Source organism: Oncorhynchus kisutch, linkage group LG5 (assembly GCF_002021735.2).
Source record: "Oncorhynchus kisutch isolate 150728-3 linkage group LG5, Okis_V2, whole genome shotgun sequence".
Taxonomy (NCBI): domain Eukaryota; kingdom Metazoa; phylum Chordata; class Actinopteri; order Salmoniformes; family Salmonidae; genus Oncorhynchus; species Oncorhynchus kisutch.
The window spans coordinates 25,271,024-25,291,808 of record NC_034178.2 but is presented as its reverse complement, the minus strand read 5'-3'; the positions used below and the strand labels follow the sequence as shown (position 1 = coordinate 25,291,808).

At 40.4% G+C, this 20,785-nt stretch overlaps 1 protein-coding gene across 1 annotated transcript; it reads left to right on the top strand.

Moving 5' to 3' along the window:
• Nucleotides 1-5,353: 5,353 nt before the first annotated feature.
• On the top strand, nt 5,354-9,216 carry LOC109890138 (cytochrome c oxidase subunit NDUFA4-like). The gene is made up of 4 exons (XM_020482094.2): nt 5,354-5,454; nt 5,583-5,649; nt 7,046-7,106; nt 8,311-9,216. The coding sequence occupies exons 1-4, from the start codon at nt 5,391-5,393 to the stop codon at nt 8,365-8,367; spliced, it is 249 nt and encodes an 82-aa protein (XP_020337683.1). The 5' UTR covers nt 5,354-5,390; the 3' UTR covers nt 8,368-9,216.
• The last annotated feature ends 11,569 nt before the right edge of the window (nt 9,217-20,785 follow it).

Sequence of the window (20,785 nt, the reverse complement as noted above, 5' to 3'; positions counted from 1 at the left end):
ACCGAAACAGCCCTATCTGGTGCAGCAAACACAAAGACAGGAAACAATCACCCACAAAATACCCAAAGAATATGGCTGCCTAAATATGGTTCCCAATCAGAAACAACGATAAACACCTGCCTCTGATTGAGAACCAATCTAGGCAACCATAGACTTACCTAGACACCTAAACTGAACACAACCCCATAAATCTACAAAAAACCCTAGACAAGACAAAACACATCAATCGCCCATATCACACCATGGCCTAACCAAAATAATAATGAAAACAAAAATAACTAAGGCCAGGGCGTGACACCTACCTTCAAACTCAGTGCCACTTTGCTTGACATCATGGGAAAATCAAAATAAATCATCCAAGACCTCAGAAATAAAATTGTAGACTTCCACAATTATGGTTCATCATTGGGAGCAATTTCCAAACACCTGAATGTACCACGTTCATCTGTACACACAATAGTACGCAAGTATAAACACCATGGAACCAAGCAGCCGTCATACCGCTCAGGAACGAGACTCGTTCCTATCTCCTAGAGATGAACATTTTTTGCTGCGAAAAGTGCAAATCAATCTCAGAACAACAGCAAAGGACCTTGTGAAGATGCTTTAGGAAACAGGTACAAAAGTATCTATATCCACAGTAAAACGAGTCCTATATCGACACAACCTGAAAGACCGCTCAACAAGGAAAAAGCCACTGGTCCAAAACCGCCATAAAAAAAGCCAGTTCGCAACTGCATGTGGGGACAAAGATCATACTTTGTGCAGAAATGTCCTCTGGTCTGATGAAACAAAAATAGAAATGTTTGGCCATAATGACCATTGTTATGTTTGCAAGCCGAAGAACACCATCCCAACTGTGAAGCACAGGGATGGCAGCATCATGTTGTGGGGGTGCTTTGCTGCAGGAGGGACTGGTGCACTTCATGACATCATGAGGTAGGAAAATGATGTGGATTTTTTGAAGCAACACCTCAAGACATCAGTCAGGAAGTTAAAGCTTGGTTGCAAATGGGTCTTCCAAATGGACAATGGCTCCAAGCATACTTCAAAATGGCTTAAGGACAACAAAGTCAAGGTATTGGTGTGGCCATCACAAAGCCCTGACCTCAATCCTGTAGAACATTTGTGGGCAGAACTGAAAAGGTGTGTGCGAGCAAGGAGGCCTACAAACCTGCCTCCATTACACGGGAGGTTTCAGCCAAAATTCACCCAACTTATTGTGGGAAGCATGTGGGGGGCTACCCGAAACGTTTGAGGAAAGTTAAACAATTTGAAGGCAATGCTACTAAATACTAATTGAGTGTCTGTAAACTTCTGACCCACTGGGAATGTGATGAAAGAAATAAAAGCTGAAATAAATCATTCTCTCTGCAATTATTCTGACATTTCCCATTCTTAAAATAAAGTGGTCATCCTAACTGACCTTAGACAGGGAATTTTTACAAGGATTAAATGTCATTAATTGTGAAACTGAGTTTAAATGTATTTGGCTAAAGTGTATGTCAACTTCCGATTTCAACTGTATTTGTTGTAATGTCAGTTGAGTTGACTCAACAGACCACAATAATTGAAGGGTACACTTCCTGTTTTTCCTTCCTGGCATGGGTACACTCAAAATGGCTGCCAGTCCACGCATTATGCCATCATTGACTTGAATCAGTTTTATTAATTTTATATATCTGCATCAGAAGCACAATAGTGTGCTACTGTGTTCTGGATGTAGAACTTGCTACTACTTAGATTTTAGAATGTTTTGGCCATGCATTCTAAATAGTATGGTAGTGTGGACAGTGGATATTGACGTACAGGTACATCCAAAGCCATGCATTTAAATGGCTCTCGGTACACCCTTTGCCCTGTAGAGGACATTAACAAATTGTGTCTCATTACTTCCATATATAACAACTTGTCTCTGTCCAGTTGTGTTGTGCTGTCTGGAGAGTTTCTATTTCCCCTGAGGTACGGCCTTTGACTCAGGGATGATAATAGTCATTGATTGGCCCGTAATGCAGCGACTGCAGACCTTTAAGTTCCTTAACACCAGTAATGCAATTACTAACTTCCAAAATGCAATGTTAAAAAAAAACACACAATCACTGCGACACACTACAGGTGTGGCCCCCTGCTGTAGCCACACACACGCGCACGTGCTTCATCGTGTATATTCCCCATTATCAAGTCAGTGTCCGCCCTGAGATTGGAAGGTTGGGGGTTGATCTCCGGTCAAATCATCCCAAAGCCTCTTTTGTACACTTGTGGTGTTCCCGGTCAAAAATTACCGGCCATTAGAAATGAATAGGTGAGACTACAATTAGTGTATAAAATTGAGTTCAGGCACATACACTTCCTCTCCAAGAGCCCCACATTCATGTGTTGTATGAGCGCACACACACACACACACACAGACACAGACACAAACACACAGACACACAGACACAGACACAGACACACACAAACACACACACACACACACACACCGTACTCCCCTTATTGGCTTCCATGGCAACCCCCACAGGAACCTTTCCCCTTTAGAATCTTTCCTCCACGGGAACCACACATGTTGGCATAATTTTCTCGCAGCTCTGGTATATAAAGCTTTGTTGAGGCCTTGCTCACAATTCATTCTGTGGCAGCACAATGCCCAAACTATATACTGTATGTGAGGCTCTTGGTCATATATTTGATCATGACACTGGTGAGGAGAAGAGAGTCCTTGTTAAACTTTGACACAAAGTCATCTGTGATAAATAGCACAATATGTTTCATCTGAGTATTTGTTGTAGTCAAAATAATCCATTCATTATACTTTTTTAAAACTCAAAAATGAGTTGTATGAGCCCAGGTCAATAAGGCCTACAGGCCATAGATAGCAAATAGAAGTTCAAAACTTGTAATGTTCACAAGAACGTACGTTGACAAAAATATCTAACACAACATTAGGTGATAATATATGGATTATTATGGATTTATAATCAGATATAATGGGGTGGTCATTTTGAACCTGGATCACAGAATTAATTAACATGAAACGAACACAACAGGAGGGTTAAAGTTCATATAAACTCTACAACCCTATAAAAGAACAGCTTAGATGGAATTGCACTGTGAGTGGCCTAAGTTAGCCTCTACTTTGACCCCTTGAAGTATCCCAAAAATGATTTGATGGAAAATGATTAATTACTAATAGCCTTAGTGCTATTAGCCCATACAAAAGCATTGAATAACAGATTCACAACATTGAACAACAGTCCCCCCCCAAAAAAATCTAAAGGAAATTTGTTCTGAAGTGTCTGTCCATTATCTGAGACATCTAGAAATATCAGGAAACATTTGTATTTATTTATTTACATGTATTTAACCCCTTACACACCACTCTAGCTCTGTCACCATTCACCGCGGATTGAGACGCAGCCCATGCAAAAAAAACAGATATCTCCATTTTAAACTGACAGATTTTTATGGGGATTTTTTTATTATTATGCTAATTAGATTTGCGCAAGGGCGTCGACATCGACTCTAGGGTTTTTAAAAATACTAATTGAACCCAGTTCTGGTTGTCCCTGCCACTCACTCACCCCTCTCTCTCCTCTCTTCCTTTTCCTCTGACCCCCTTCTGCAATCTAGGGAGCAGGGAGGGCTTGCAACAGGTCCCTGCTCTGCCCTGCACGTTCACTCTAGTGTACATAAATCAGCATAAGAGAGCTGGTTCCACATGGACACAATAGCACACATTTAGTTAGTTTGTATTTAAAACATATATATTTTTATTTGGAAGTGTTTTTGGATCTGGGATAAATATGCTGATAAGGAAAATAGTTAGATTTCAACCCTCTTGAGTCAGTTTCAATCTGTAGCACTTGCCACACATTTAAGTGCTTTAAGATAATAATCAGGGGTGTAAATAGGGGAGACCTGGTTCTCCAAGGGAGAGAAATCATTTTGACAGGTGAATTCGAAATTTTACATTAGTGGATTCCCACAGTGACTTTTTCCAATTACACCCCTGCTAATAATCAGTAGAATGTTGCTGACTCTCTCATGATGATGCCCATCATCTGCCCAATGTCTCACCACTATGCTGGTTGTAGTCTAGGCAGGTTTGAGCATATACCAAAGTAGCACATTTAATACCTAAAACATTATTGAATAGAAAATGATATAGTGATAGACTATATTATTTACCAAATATTAAAAAGCACTGACGCAGTCCTCGTGTCGCCACAGACATGAAAATCAAGCTGCGGGCGACCCAAATTCTTAAATTGACAGACTTGACTTGGTAGGCCACCAAAATAGTAATAAATGCAACAACAATATCGAACCGACCTCACAGAATAGGCATGCTTTTTCTCATGTTGGTTGGAGTCACGATAATGTATGTAGGGAAACTTTCCCAGCTGCAGGTGCCGCAGATGTTTAAACTTCCATGCTAGGAATACATCAGCACTAGCGAGTGGACAGCTTCCTGTTTGCGTCCAAATTGGCACCATATTATTATTATTATTATTATTATTATCCTGTCTGTCTGTTCGCTGCCCATGTTCATGTGTTGCAACACTGGCAAAGGCTGGATTACTTTTTGCGGTGACCTAATCATCTAGTCTATCAAACAGCTTAGAATCAGATTTAGACCAGCACTTTTGACTGAATAGGCCCCTGAGTCACTTATTGATCTCAGAAAGCTGTGAACAACATGTTCACATCTTATATCACACGTGTATCATTAGCCATCATAATCAACATCATTTGTTTATAAGCCTATTGTCCATTCATGTAGACCTACTAAAATGTGGGATTAGAAAGGAATATTTATGGAAAACATTGGTCAGAATGCACAACATAGCCCAGCTAAGTAGGCTACTTAATCTACTTAATGGGTTGCTTATAATGTAGGTTACTGTTTCACCAGCTGCTGGGGTGGTGCCACAAGTAGCATGTTATGACACAAAGCCTGGTAGTGTAATTAAAATAACTAGATCATAATATAATATGAGAGGTTTGAATCAGCCTCACTCTCTCTCTCTCTTTTGCTCTCTTTGACTATCTCTCTCTCTCTGTATCACCCCTGCCTTCGTGGTTTAATTTGACGTTTCAACATCCCATCTATCCCTTAATGTGCGTTTTCTATTTAAATTCCTGTCGTCGTCACCCTGCTGTCCCGGAAGTCTGCGGTGTCTTATCCTGTCACTCACATTGACAGGCAGCCAGGCAGAGGCAGGCAGGGAGGAATGGGGCTCTGTGTGGGTGGGTGGGGGTGGGGGGTGGGTGCGTGTGTTTGAGAGAGGCAGGAAACCATGCAGTGAGCGAGCGAGCGAGCAGCGATCTCTCTCTTTACCCTGCTAGTGTCCTTGCCCGCTCAACCCAGCCTGACAGCCTCAGCGCCTCACATGGCCCTCTGGCTCATACATATGAAGGAGGAGAGGGAGAGGAGAGGAATAACAACCACAGAAAGTGTGTGTGTGTGTGTGTACCATATATTTTTCTTCCTGAATATGTGACAGGCAGCCCACATACGTACACACAACAATGTGCACACACGTCTGGCTCTAACACCAATATATCCTCCTTACTTCCTCTAGCCCTCAATCCCTCAGTTCTTCTTCCTGATAATAGGCTCGACTGTCTGACCAAGGGACCCCACATCAGGTAGGACCTCCTACATCTTATTTGTTCATTTCTCTGAAGATGAAACACGTTACCTCTGCATTTTATGACCAATTGTTTTTGCATCTTGGTTGATCAGCAATATCTTAAAACACAATCACTATTTAGTAATCAGCAATGTGGTCATTCCTATTTTGATACAGTATTTGCACACCGAAGTCATCCCTTTGTTCTAGTAAACTCTCTGGTCTTTGGTCATTATTGGGCCACATGATAGAGAGCAGAGGGACGTGCTGGCCTGGCCATCAGTCTGTATGTATTTGTGTTTGACCATGCAATTGGGAGGAATAGACACTCAGTCATTCACTATGAAAACTGAACAGCGAGTGCACGGTCACAATATGAAGAGTTTATTTACAAAATGATATATTTTTTTATCCGAAATTCTTACTTCTGAGTACCTTCATGTGTGTTAAATATTACACATTTTTTATTCATAGATTTTATATGTGTATGAAAATGGAAATTCTTTGCAAAACAATGCACGAATGGAATGTTCGTATTCTGTGTATTTGACTGTGATATGTGGTTGTCTCACTTGTCTCCCTCTCAATCTTAAGATGAATACTCTACTGTAAGTCGCTCTGGATAAGAGCATCTGCTAAATTACTAAAATGTCAAATCTAAATGTTTTGCTTATAGGTCTCTATACTGTATTGAATTATTTAAGAAACAAATAACAATAATAGTGATGTCTCAAATGTATCATTTTTACATTTCTTTTATAAGCAATTTGGTTATTAGTTTCAATGAGTTTTGTGAAACCTAGCCGTATCAAATCAAATCAAATCGTATAGTTCACACACAAATGGTCAGCAGATGGTATTGTGAGTGTAGCAAAATACTTGTGATGGTCAAAAGTAGACACTTTGGACTACTACCTATTTGTCTGTGAGTGAGGCGGATATATAGCATTTAGAAGAAAAAAAACACATTTAAAAAAAAAATCTGAAATGAAACCATCAAGCGATACATTTGAATCAAATAGGTGTCTGTCATTGAACAACTCCATGCCCGTGAGTGGGACAAAAAACACACCAATCTTTTTCATAATTTGTTGAAACAATAAAAGCTAACTTACCAACATTTCTGAAAAGGGTTTTGGAATGAAACTCTTCATATAGGAAGTAGGGGGATGTGCCAGCCTGGCTATCATTGTCTAGATTCACTAGAGTGTCTTTGCTTGAGTATGACTGTTCAGAACAATGGGAACAAGACTTAGTTACTGTAATGAATAAAGGAAGTCTGCCATGAACGGTCTGTCTTAACCCCATATCTCTCTCTCTCTCTCTCTCTCTCTCTCTCTCTCTCTCTCTCTCTCTCTCTCTCTCTCTCTCTCTCTCTCCCTCTCTCTCGCCCTCCTACCTATTCTGTCCAGTTGGAACAGAAAGAACAACCCAGACCCTTGGAACACATACGGTCCACACTATCAGTACAAGGTAAATATCCTACCCTCCTCTTCACACCCACAGTAGCACTACACCTCAAGGCTACAGTACATCCCAAATGGCACCGTACTCCTTACATAGTGCCTACTTTTGACCAAAGCCTTATAGGCCACTTGGGATGCAGCCCTAGACAGTGGCACTACACAACTACACTACCTTAGTGGCCAAAGCAATCCAGACATTGAGGCCTCTTCTTACTCTCATAACAAATTGAAGCGTCTCTATTCGCCATAACTAACACAATACATTTTGTATGGCTAGTTTCCTGAATCCACATACCTTGAATAAGGAGCATCACCTCAAACAGCTAATGTTCATATTTAACAAGAAAAACACAAATTGAATGGACAACAACTGAACAGAAACCCCAAAGGATGGTCTGACTGGCTACATGTTATTCCAACAGAAACTGTTTGAGTGGGTTTTTCAAGGCTGTAGCTTTGTGTGTCTGTGCGTGTGTGCATTTGTATGTGTGTGTGTGTGTGTGTGTGTGTGTGTGTGTGTGTGTGTGTGTGTGTGTGTGTGTGTGTCAGCCTTAGTGCCATAGTGAAAGTCATGCCCGAAAGGTCACAACGCACGCCATGTTTAATTCTCTAAAGCAGGCAAAGGTCTCACATCCACATTCCACTTTAGTCCACCACAATAATAGTATTGAAGAGAGGATGGCGGTAGAGGAGAGGAGAGGAGGGAGACAAGGGGTTGACAGCCGACCAATCAAGGAAAATATGCAGGGTGAAAACAATCATTGGCGACGCAAAAACGTGTCGTCTGTCACGTTTCGTTGGGACGCTGTGTAGCCCTGAACAGTGCTGTCCGTGACCCATGCATGGACGCATGTACACACGGCGCTGTTCATGACGTCTGCAAAGAGCAGCAGTCCTGAGTTGCTCAGTGTGACCGAGGCCGTTGGAAAATAAAGGAACATGCTAAACGATGTGTGTGTGTCCCAGGCGGCTGGGTTCATAGTGATGGATGGAACGGAATAAATGGAATGGTTTCAAATACATCACACATGTTTGATACCGCTCCATTCACTCCATGCCATTATTATGAGCAGTCTTCCCCTCACCAGCCTTCTGTGGTGTGTGTGTGCGTGTGTGTGTGTAAGCAGCCAGTTTGTATTCCCTTTCCTTAAAACACACTGATTAATTTAATTTAAGCAAAACGTATTTAAATGTATTCACTCCCTCCGCAGTTGGTGGCCGTCAATATGGACTACAAGGCTCTGAAGAAGGAGGGCCCTGACTTCTAAAGGTCCTTCAGGCAACTCCAGGAGCACCAAGTTTGGCAGGACCTCCTGTCATCCTAGTGGCAGGGTCGGGGCAGCCTGAGCCTCGGTCGGGTCCTCTGTCTGTCCCCTCTGCTGTCTCTTCAGAATGCACACCATTTCATATTAACTGTCTTTTCCGTGCACTAACCTACAGTTATAGAAGCAATTGTCTGCATGTGCACAGCAAATACTGTTATTATAACCTACCTGTCTCTTCAGACACCACCCTACAGTATAAATCTCTTCATGTTAAAAAACCCTAAAGAGATGTCATGTAACAGGCTCTTTCACTTTCACAACCCTACAGTTATTGTTACCTGTCTCTTCACGACGCACAACAGCACTATTATAGATCTGTCTCTTTATTTTCATGCACAGCAACCCTAAGGTGATGTATCCTTCTTCATGCACAGCAACCCTAAAGTGATGTATCCTTCTTCATGCACAGCAACCCTAAAGTGATGTATCCTTCTTCATGCACAGCAACTCTAAAGTGATGTATCCTTCTTCATGCACATCAACCCTAAAGTGATGTATCCTTCTTCATGCACAGCAACCCTAAAGTGATGTATCCTTCTTCATGCACAGCAACCCTAAAGTGATGTATCCTTCTTCATGCACAGCAACCCTAAAGTGATGTATCCTTCTTCATGCACAGCAACCCTAAAGTGATGTATCCTTCTTCATGCACAGCAACCCTAAAGTGATGTATCCTTCTTCATGCACAGCAACCCTAAAGTGATGTATCCTTCTTCATGCACAACCCTGATGTTACATAACTGTCTCTTAACGCTACATTGAAAACAACACTATTAAACATCAGTCAAAGAAGTCTGGTTACGTTGATTTACATGGTCTGTGTATATACTGTACAATCATGCCTACATGTGTTGAGTAGAGTTTGAAGCGTGTAGTGGAAGAGAATAGGAGTTGAGTAGATTTAGAATTGATCAGAAATGATTAAGTGAAAAGCTGTTTATTTTGATAACATTGGAATCACCAGTGTACAAACATTTGACTTCACAAATAAATCAGCCGAACAGAAAACATTTCATGCTGTGAAATACAGCTGTTGAGCACTAAAATTGTAACAACAAAAAACTAGTTCAATCAACGTTGTTTTAAGGAATTTCAACATAAGAATAATGAAACGTGGTGACATTGAATCAACGAGAAAATTGTCATTAACGTAAGGGAACTTAGCCTTTTTTTCACCCAACTTTGAACTTTTAATCAAGTGGCATGGTGAAATGTTTTGTTGATTTCACATTGAATTCACGTTAGTAGACAACTCAACCAAATGTAAATCAAAACTAGATGTTTAACTGACGTCTGTGCCCAGTGGGAAGTGTTGAGGCAGCTCAATTAGACAATTTGAGTAGACAAAAAACACATTGTGAACTGATTGGTCTTCCTGACCACCACCGGAGGTAGTCGAAGTTGCGTCTTCTACTCAAATCCAGTAATTTGATTGTATCATTGGGACAAAATTACTGACTAGGTCCTATGATCCATTGAAAGTCAATATATATAAAAAATATTTAAATAAATAAAAAGAGTTCATAACAGGGCGTGTTTTTTTTTACCCTCGCATTTCACATAATAAAATCACTTCAGTTAGTTAGTTAGTGTGCAACAGATGAAAAATACATTCATGGGTAACAAAACAAACCAGAATTCTCAGCAACACATGTAAACTGTATTTGTGTCATACTCCTCATATATATAAAAAAAATAATAATAATAAAATATGAACTTAGAAAAACATCAGCCACCTTTTGCATTCCCTAAGAAGATGCAGACACTAGAGGTGCTAAATCAAGTTAACACTCCATCAAGGATATCCTTGAAGTCTAAATTAATCATGACAACAAAATCGGATGAATTTGGCCAATTTGGCGGTTTTGCCGCCCTCCTAAAAAGAAATCACACCGGACAGTTGAGGTAATTATGGAAAAAGATACCTCTACAATTCCTCCAGAAATAAGATAATGGTTTTCGTTAGAAACCTTGTACCTACTGGCACTCTGGTTGGATGCCACAGTCCAATCAAAAATAGATAATGCATACAGTATAGAAATAAAGATATTTATGTAGAGATATACCAAATGAGAGAAAAGGGGCTCTCCCATTCCCATGTCCAATGCAGCACAAAATAAAATATTTGAAAACGTCGTACAGAAAGGCCAATGACTGAAATAGCAGGAATGAGAACGGGAGAACTCAATGCCCAACAATATTGGAAGCAGGATTCCTCCGCCTGCCCACACTTCATTCTGGACAGCGCTGTGGAGGACTGGATGGCAGGAAGCTTGGCCCCAGTGATGTACTGGGCCGTATCCACTACCCTCTGTAGCGCCTTACGGTCAGATGCCAAGCAGTTGCCATAGTGATGCAACCGTTCCGGATGCTCTTGATGGTGCAGCTGTAAAACTTTTAGAGGATCTGTGGACCCATGCCAAATCTCCTGAGGGGGGAAAGGTGTTGTCGTGCCCTTTTCATGACTGTCTTGGTGTGTTTGGACCATGATAGTTGGTTGGTGATGTGGAAAGGAACTTGAAACTCTCGACCCCCTCCACTGCAGCCCTGTTGACGTTAATGGGGTCATGTTCGGCCCTCCTTTTCCTATAGACCACTACCAGCTCCTTTGTCTTGCTCACATTGAGGGTAAGGTTGTTGTCCTGGCATCACACTGCCAGGTCTCTGACCTCCTCCCTATAGGCTGTCTTATCGTTGTCTGTGATCAAGCCTACCACTGTTGTGTCGTCATCAAACTTAATGATGGTATTTGAGTCGTGCTTGGCCATGCAGTCGTGGGTGAATAAGGAGTACAGGAGAGGACAACAGCCATTAAACTCTGCAAATGTTTTAAATGGCCTCTGCAAATGGCCTCATGGTGAAATACCTGAGCAGTTTCCTTCCTCTCCGGCAATTGAGTTAGGAAGGACACCTGTATATTTTTACTGACTAGGACACACCATCAGTCTCTCCTCAAAGGGATATTCAATGTTTGCTATTTTTATTTTTACCAATCTACCAATAGGTATTTGGTATTTTATTAGGATCCCAATTAGCTGTTGCAAAAGCAGCACCCATTCTTCCTGGGTTCCACACAAAACATGAAACATGACATAATACAGAACATGAATAAACAAGAATAGCTCAAGAACAGAACTACATACATTAAAAATGAATTTTAAAAAAGGCACACACAGCCTACATATCAATACATACACACAAACTATCTAGGGCAAAAGGGGAGAGGCGTTGTGCCAGGAGGTGTTGCTTTTATTTGTTTAAAAAACAAACAGGTTTGTTGTTCATTTGAACAATATGAGATGGAATGGAGTTCCATGCAATAATGGCTCTATATAATACTATACGCTTTCGTGAATTTGCTCTCGATTTGGGGACTGTGAAAACTCCCGTGGTGGCATGTCTGGTGGGGTAAGTGTATGTGTCAGAGATGTGTGTAAGTTGACAATGCAAACGATTTGGGATTTTCAGCATATTAATGTTTCTGAGAAAAAGAAGAAGTGATGTAGTCAGTCTCTCCTCAACTCTTAGCCAATAGAGACAGGTACAGCATGCATAGTATTTACATATATCAGCCCCTCTGATTACAATGAAGAGCAAGACGTGCCGCTCTGGTCTGGGCCAGCTGTAGCTTAACTAGGTCTTTGCTTGCAGCACTCGACCACACGACTGGACAATAATTAAGATAAGACAAAACTAGAGCCTGCAGGATTCGCTTTTTGGAGTGTGATGTCCAAAAAGCAGAAGTCTCCCCATCTTTACAACCGTTTAATCTTTTTGTTTTGACAGTTTACGATCGAAGGTAACGCCAAGTAATTTAGACTCCTCAACTTGTTCAACAGGCACACCATTCATTACCAGATTCAGCTGAGGTCTAGATCTTAGGGAATGATTTGTACCAAATACAATGCTCTTTAGTTATAGAGATGTTCAGGACCCGTTTCTTTACGAGGCATCGGAAAACGTATGTGGTCTTTGTGGTTGAATCTGTGTTTGAAATTCACTGCTCAACAGAGGGACCTCACAGACAATTGTATGTGTGGGATACAGAGATGAGGTAGTCTTTAAAAAAATCATGTTAAACACTATTATTGCACACAGAGTCCATATAACTTATTATGTGACTTGCTAAGCACATTTTTACTCCTGAACTTACTTATAATTGCCATAAAAAAGGGGTTGAATATTTATTGGCTCAAGAGGTTTCAGCTTTTGGTTTTAAATTAATTTGAAAATGTAGATATATATATATATATATACATTTTCTAATTAATATATATATATATATATAAACACAGAAATACCTTATTTACATAAGATTTCAGACCCTTTGCTATGAGACTCGAAATTGAGCTCAGGTGCATCATGTTAAACACTATTATTATCATTCCCCTTTGACATTATGGGGCATTGTGTATAGGCCATCTCAATATAATACATTTTATATTCAGGCTGTCAACAAAATGTGGAAAAACTCAAGGGGTGAGAACCTTTTCTGAAGGCACTGTATATAATATTTTAATGACATTTTTTTATTTCAGCTGGAAAGTTGAAAGCTTCCAAAGTTTTGAGTAGAAAAGGCCATTCAAGACGGTCAAAATACTTTCCGGCATGAACAGCCATTATTGATGAATCTATATCTTATTTTTTAGCCTATTAAACTGAAACATGTTCTTGTATATGTTTGTAAGTGTCTATTTCTAATAAACACTATTTGATTCATATTTATTGAGTGTGGTAAGACTTTTGCCATTTAATTGCTTATGAGCTTTGTTATTATTTTATTGTCACAATTTATTAAACGTATGAGTCTAATCAGCAGGGGACTCTCCAGATTTTCCTGGTTTTCCTATAACTGAAATAACTGATTGATAAATGGAACTAGCCTTTTCATGTGTGAGTTCCAAATCTCTCTAACTGTCGCCCCAACATGAGTTTTTTGATGCGTGTGATGTCAGAATGCACTCACTGTTACAAAATGTGATTGTTACGCAACAATTCAGTTCACCCACTCTGCCCTCAAACCATGGCTCACTGCCTGGTAATTATCTAAAGGATATGTTTAGATTTGTCAATTTCAAATGATTTCCTAACTAGTTTTATTTTCTAGCAACAGTTTGAATTGAGGTGAGGTGTGTTCCGCCTAATCATTAATTCACATAGAAGTAGCCCACTTCACTGTTGCAGACAATTGTGACTCATTATAGGAAACTAGGCATGTCGCACGTCACTACTTCACAGGAAAGGCATTTCAATGTGAACGTTTATTTTGTTTCAAAATGGGCTTTTTGGCTGAAATGCCTTATGGAACATGTGAACTTTTGTGTGCCTTACAAACTTGTATGCCATCTGTAAATACACATCAAATTGTTAAATTACGAGTGTTATTGGATTAGCCACGGAAAAAGACAGGGCATGATTGGCTGAGTTAATGGTGGGCTGGACATGCCGAGAGTTGAGTTCATGTAGCACACTTCTGTCTATAGTATGTACTGCTCAGTAAGTGTTTTCTAATGCTATCCACTTTCTGGAGGACCAAGTTTGAAATCAGTGGAACGTCTGGTGGAAACAGAGTGTCTTTTGATTGCAAATATGTGGAGTGATTCGAAAAGAGAACACACAGAAGGTTGTTGTATAAAACACCTGTCTCTGGATTACATCTTGAAACTAAGGGAAACCATGGCATCCGTGAAAGAGAGGGAAAAGTGTTCATCCATATATTCGGATAAGAGAGTCTAGCTAGCTACATTTTCAGATATCATACGTTTCTAATTTTGTCAGAAAGTCGCTTTGTTTTAGCTGGCTGGCTCACTATCTAACATCATGTGTATGATCTATGTAGTAATATTATTTGTATCTCAGAGTAATTTGCATTGCTAGTTATAACCTAATGTTAGCTAGCTAGGTAACATTGACTTTAGTTGGTTAGTTTTAACTACCAGCAGATTCATGCTGGGAAGTAAAGTTATGAGATGGGATTAGTGCTGATCCTCAACACTGGGGCCCCACAGGGGTGTGTTCTCAGCCCTCTCCTGTACTCCCTGTTCATCCACGACTGCGTTGCCATGCACGACTCCAACTCAATCATCAAGTTTGCAGACGACACTACAGTGGTAGGCTTGATTACCAACAACGACGAGACGGCCTGCGGGGAGGAGGTGAGGGCCCTCGGAATGTGGTGTCAGGAAAATAACCAACAAAAATCAACAAAACAAAGTAGATGATCGTGGACTTCAGGAAACAGCAGAGGGAGCACCCCCCTATCCACATTGATGGGACAGTAGTGGAGAGGGTAGACAATGTTAAGTTCCTCGGCGTACACATCACGGACAAACTGAAATGGTCCACCCACACAGACAGAGTGGTGAAGAAGGCACTGAAGCGCCTCTTCATCCTCAGGAGGCTGAAGAAATTCGGCTTGTCACCAACAACACTCACAAACTTTTACAGATGCACAATCGAGAGCATCCTGTCGGGCTGTATCACCGCCTGGTACGGCAACTGCTCCGCCCATAACCGTAAGGCTCTCCAGAGGGTAGTGAGGTCTGCACAACGCATCACCGGTGGCAAACTACCTGCCCTCCAGCACACCTACACCACCCGATGTCACAGGAAGGCCAAAAAGATCATCAAGGACAACAACCACCTGAGCCACTGCCTGTTCACCCCGCTATCATCCAGAATGCGAGGTCAGTACAGGTGCATGAAAGCTGGGACCGAGAGACTGAAAAACAGCTTCTATCTCAAGGCCATCAGACTGACCATCGCTAACATTGAGTGGCTGCTGCCAACATACTGACTCACCTCCAGCCACTTTAATAATGAAAAAATGTATGTAATAAATATATCACTAGCCACTTTGAATAGTGCCCCTTTATATAATGTTTACATACCCTACATTACTCATCTCATTGTACTCTATACCATCTACTGCATCTTGCCTATGCCGTTCGGCCTTCACTCATTCATATATTTTTTTTATGTACATATTCTTATTCATTCCTTTACACTTGTGTGTGTATAAGGTAGTTGTTGTGAAATTGTTAGGTTAGATTACTCGTTGGATATTACTGCATTGTTGGAACTAGAAGCACAAGCATTTTGCTACACTCGCATTAACATCTGCTAACCATGTCTACGTGACAAATACAATTTGATTTGATTTGGTTCATTCCTTAGCTAGCTACATGTCTAAACAAAGGACTCCACTATGCAACTAACCATTTCACTGTACCATTTACACCTTCGGTATCCTGTGCATTGGACAAATAAACGTTGTTTTTATTTGATATAGTGTGTTTACCAGAGACGGTAATGTGAAGAACAACATGACCTGCACCAAATTCAAATGAGGATATAACGTTAGGCCAAAAAGACAATGTCCAATATCCAAAATGTTTTGGTAGAATGCCCTGCTTTTATTTCATCACACTCACAACCGTAAGCTGTTTTCTGTTATTAACTCACCATTAACTTGTAAATAATGATCCTGTTGTGAATTTATTTTCCTGTAAAAATGTATACAAATGAGCTAAAGTTAAGATGTTGTCAGCTATATGATATGGTCATTATTTGAACTGGCTAGCCAGTTAATTTCACATTAGCTAGCTAACTAACAAGCTAGAAACAAACCTCCATTTTTGGTGGGAAAGTTGCTTTTTGTTGTGTGGTTTGCTAGATTGACCAATACTAAATTCATTTTAAACGGATGGGTTTGTTTCTATTTTGGACAACCATTTCCAAAAATGTCTAAACCTGTTTTTGCTTTGTCCTTATGGGGTTTTGTGTGTAGATTAATATGGAGGAAAAAAACGATTTCGTCAATTTTAGAATAAGGCTGTAAAGTAACAAAATGGTAAAAAGTCAAGGGGTCTGAATGCATTATGATTGCACTGTAGTTTTATTCATTTTTCTCAACTGGTACCGAGCAACCTTCAGAGAGTCTTGTGAGGCCCGTGGGCTTCCTAGAGCAGAAGTCAGAAGTTTACATACATCTTAGCCAAATACATTTAAACTCAGTTTTTTACCAATCCTGACCTTTAATTAGAGTAAAACTTCCCTGTCTTAGGTCAGTTAGGATCACCACTTTATTTTAAGAATGTAAAATGTCAGAATAATAGTAGAGAGAATTTTTTATTTCAGCTTTTATTTATTTCAATACATTCCCAGTCAGTCAGAAGTTTACATACACCCAATTAGTATTTGGTACCAATGCCTTTAAACTGTTTATCTTGGGTCAAATGTTTGGGGTAGCCTTTCATAGGCTTACCAGAATATATTGGGTGAATTTTGTTCCATTCCTCCTGACACAGCTGGTGTAACTGAGTCAGGTTTGTAGGCCTCCTTGCTTGCACACACTATTTCATTTCTGCCCACATATTTTCTATAGGATTGAGGTCAGGGCTTTTACTTTGATGTCCTTAACTTCACTAGTGTAGCGGGCAGAATTCAGAATTTTGGATGAAAAGCGTGCCCAAATGAAACTGCCTGCTACTCAGGCCCAGAAGCTAGGATATGCAAATAATTAGTAGATTTGGATAGAAAACACTCTACAGTTTCCAAAACTGTTACAATAATGTATGTGTGTATAACAGAACTGTTATGGCAGGCGAAAACCTGAGGAAAATCCTTCCAGGAAGTACTATTATTGTGAAAGGCTGTTTTTCCACTGAAAGCCTATCCACCATACAAAGACTTAGGACCCAGTTCACAATCTCTATGGCTTCTTCTACATGTGGTCAGTCTTTAGGCATTGTTTCAGGCTTTTACTCTGAAAAATGAGGGAGATACAGCACTTTCAATGAGTGGACAGTGGAAATTTCCAGCCATGAGCCCAGCGCGTGATCGGGAGCGTGCCTTTCTTGTTACTCCTTTTCTATTGACAAAGCTTTTGTCCGGTCGAAATATTATAGATTTTTTTATGCCAAAAACAACCTGAAGATTGATTTAAAATATCGTTTGACATGTTTCTATGAACTTTTATTGTACTTTTTTGACTTTTCGTCTGGATGTTGGGAGTGCGCATTGTGCCTTTGGATTATTGAACTAAACGCACCAGCAAAATGTTTTTGGACATAAAGAGGGACATTATCGAACAAAACGAAAATTTATTGTCTAACCAGATGAAGAACATCGAAGGTAAGTTATTCATTTTAATGCTATTTCTGACATTTGTGACACCTCTCCTTGGTTGGAAAATGGCTGTATGGTTTTCTGTGGCTAGGCGCTGACCTAACATAATCGAGTGGTGTGCTTTCTTTTTTTTTTACTCCTTTTTCTCCCCAATTTCGTGGTATCCAATTGTTGTAGTAGCTACTATCTTGTCTCATCGCTACAGGCCCGTACAGGCTCGGGAGAGACGAAGGTTGAAAGTCATGCGTCCTCCGATACACAACCCAACCAGCCGCACTGCTTCTTAACACAGCGCGCATCCAACCCGGAAGCCAGCCGCACCAATGTGTCGGAGGCTACACCGTGCACCTGGTAACCTTGGTTAGCGCGCACTGTGCCCGGCCCGCCACAGGAGTCGCTGGTGCGCGATGAGACAAGGACATCCCTACCGACCAAGCCCTCCCTAACCCAGACGACGCCAATTGTGCGTCACCCCACAGACCTCCCGTACGCGGCCGGTTACGACAGAGCCTGCTGCAGCACAGCGCCCTTAACCACTGCGAGTGGTGTGCTTTCGCCGTAAAGCCTTTATGAAATTTGACACAGCGGCTGGATTAACAAGACGTTTATCTTTAATCCTATGTATAAAACTAGTATTTTTCATCAATGTTTATGATGAGTATTTCTGTAATTTGATGTGGCTCTTGGAAATTTCACCAGATGTTTGTTTGAGACAATGATTACTATACACAACACGCCAATTTCAACTGAGGTTTTTGGACATAAAGATGAACTTTATTGAACAAAACACACATGTATTGTGTAACATTAAGTCCTGTGAGTGCCATCTGATGAAGATCATCAAAGGTCAGTGACGAGCAATCCCGGATCCGGGATCGTAATCATAGCCTCAAACGAATTAGCATAACGCAGCGGACATAAGTACCCCATGTAACTTTTCCTATTCATGAAAATCGCAAATGAAATGAAATAAATATATTCAAACACAAGCTTAGCCTTTTGTTAACAACACTATCATCTCAGATTTTCAAAATATGCGTTACAGCCAACGCTAGACAAGCATTTGTGTAAGTTGGCATAATGCTATGCATAATGGCATAATGCTATGCTAGCTCTGCTGGCAGCAGGCAACATTTTCACGAAAATAAGAAAAGCAACCAAATTAAATCATTTACCTTTGAAGAACTTCGGATGCTTTCACTCAGGAGACTCAAAGTTAGATAGTAAATGTTCCTTTTTTCCCCAAATATTATTTTTGTAGGCAAAATATCTCCCGTTTGTTCATCATGCTTGGCTGAGAAATCGACCGGAAAATGCTACCACTACAACGCCAAACTTTTTTCAGAATTAACTCCATAATATCGACAGAAACACGGCAAACGTTGTTTAGGATCCATCCTCAAGGTGTTTTTAACATACCTATTCGATAATATATCCGTTGAGGCAATTGGTTTCTCATAAGAAGCGATTGGAAAAATGGCTACCTCAGTATTTTACGCAAGATTTTCTGCGGGAGACACCATGTGACCACTTGCTATATATGGTCCCTTACGGCTATTCTTCAATGGAAATGCGTAAAAAGACGTCACAATGCTGTAGACACCTTGGGGAATACGTGGAAAACGTAAGCTCATTCGTAGCTCATTCACAGCCATATAAGGAATCATTGGCATGAGGCGGTTTCAAAAAATGCGTCTCTATCTGGTTGGATTTTTATCTGGGTTTCACCTGTAACACCAGTTCTGTGGCACTCACAGACAATATCTTTGCAGTTTTGGAAACGTCAGAGTGTTTTCTTTCCAAAGCTGTCAATTATACGCATAGTCGAGCATCTTTTTGTGACAAAATATCTTGTTTAAAACGGGAACGTTTTTCATCCCAAAAATGTAATAGCGCCCCCTAATGCATAACTGGTTAAAACCTCGTGATTCTAGCCATCCCGGATCCGGGATCGTGAATACATCCTCAAGCTCATTACCATAACGCAACGTTAACTATTCATGAAAATCGCAAATGAAATGAAATTAATATGCTAGCTCTCAAGCTTAGCCTTTTGTTAACAACACTGTCATCTCAGATTTTCAAAATATGCTTCTCAACCATAGCAAAACAAGCATTTGTGTAACAGCTAGCGTAGCTAGCGTAGCATTTAGCGTTAGCATCAGCAGGCAACATTTTCACAAAAAACAGAAAAGCATTCAAATAAATCATTTACCTTTGAAGAACTTCAGATGTTTTCAATAAGGAGACTCTCAGTTAGATAGCAAATGCTCCGTTTTTCCTGAAAGATTATTTGTTTAGGAGAAATCGCTCCGTTTGGTGCGTCACGTTTGGCTACCAAAAAAAAAACGAAAATTCAGTCATTAAAACGCAGAACTTTTTCCAAATTAACTCCATAATATCGACTGAAACATGGTAAACGTTGTTTAGAATCAATCCTCAAGGTGTTTTTCACATATCTTTTCATGATATATCGTTCGTGGAAGCCTCCTCTCTCCTCTCAATCACTCAATCACAGCTTGTAGATTACGCACCAATTTCGACAAAGGACACCGGGCGGACCCCTGGTAAATGTAGTCTCTTATGGCCAATCTTCCAATGATATGCCTACAAATACGTCACAATGCTGCAGACACCTTGGAGAAACGACAGAAAGGGCAGGCTCAGTCCTGGCGCATTCACAGCCATATAAGGAGACAATGGAAAACAGAGCCTCAAAAATTCTGCTCATTTCCTGTTTGAAGTTTCATCTTGGTTTCGCCTGTAGCATGAGTTCTGTGGCACTCACAGATAATATCTTTGCAGTTTTGGAAACGTCAGAGTGTTTTCTTTCCAAAGCTGTCAATTATATGCATAGTCGAGCATCTTTTCGTGACAAAATATTGCGCTTAAAACGGGCACGTTTTTTTATCCATAAATTAAAAGAGCGCCCCCTATATCCAAGAAATTAGTGGAGTGGTTGAAAAATGAGTTTTAATGACTCCAACCTAAGTGTATTTAAACTTCCGACTTCAACCGTATATATGTGGTTGTGAGAGTCTCATCAATATTTCAAGCAGTTGGTGATATTATCTCTCTAGGAGCTTATCTGTCAGTATTGTAGAATAATTCTAATGTTTGGGAGAACGCTGACCCGATACAGAGAGCAGTGTTGCCTTTTTTTAAATCCTGTCAGTATTGACAAATGCCTCAATGATGCACTCAGGGAATGTTCTCTCAGCGTGGTGTTATG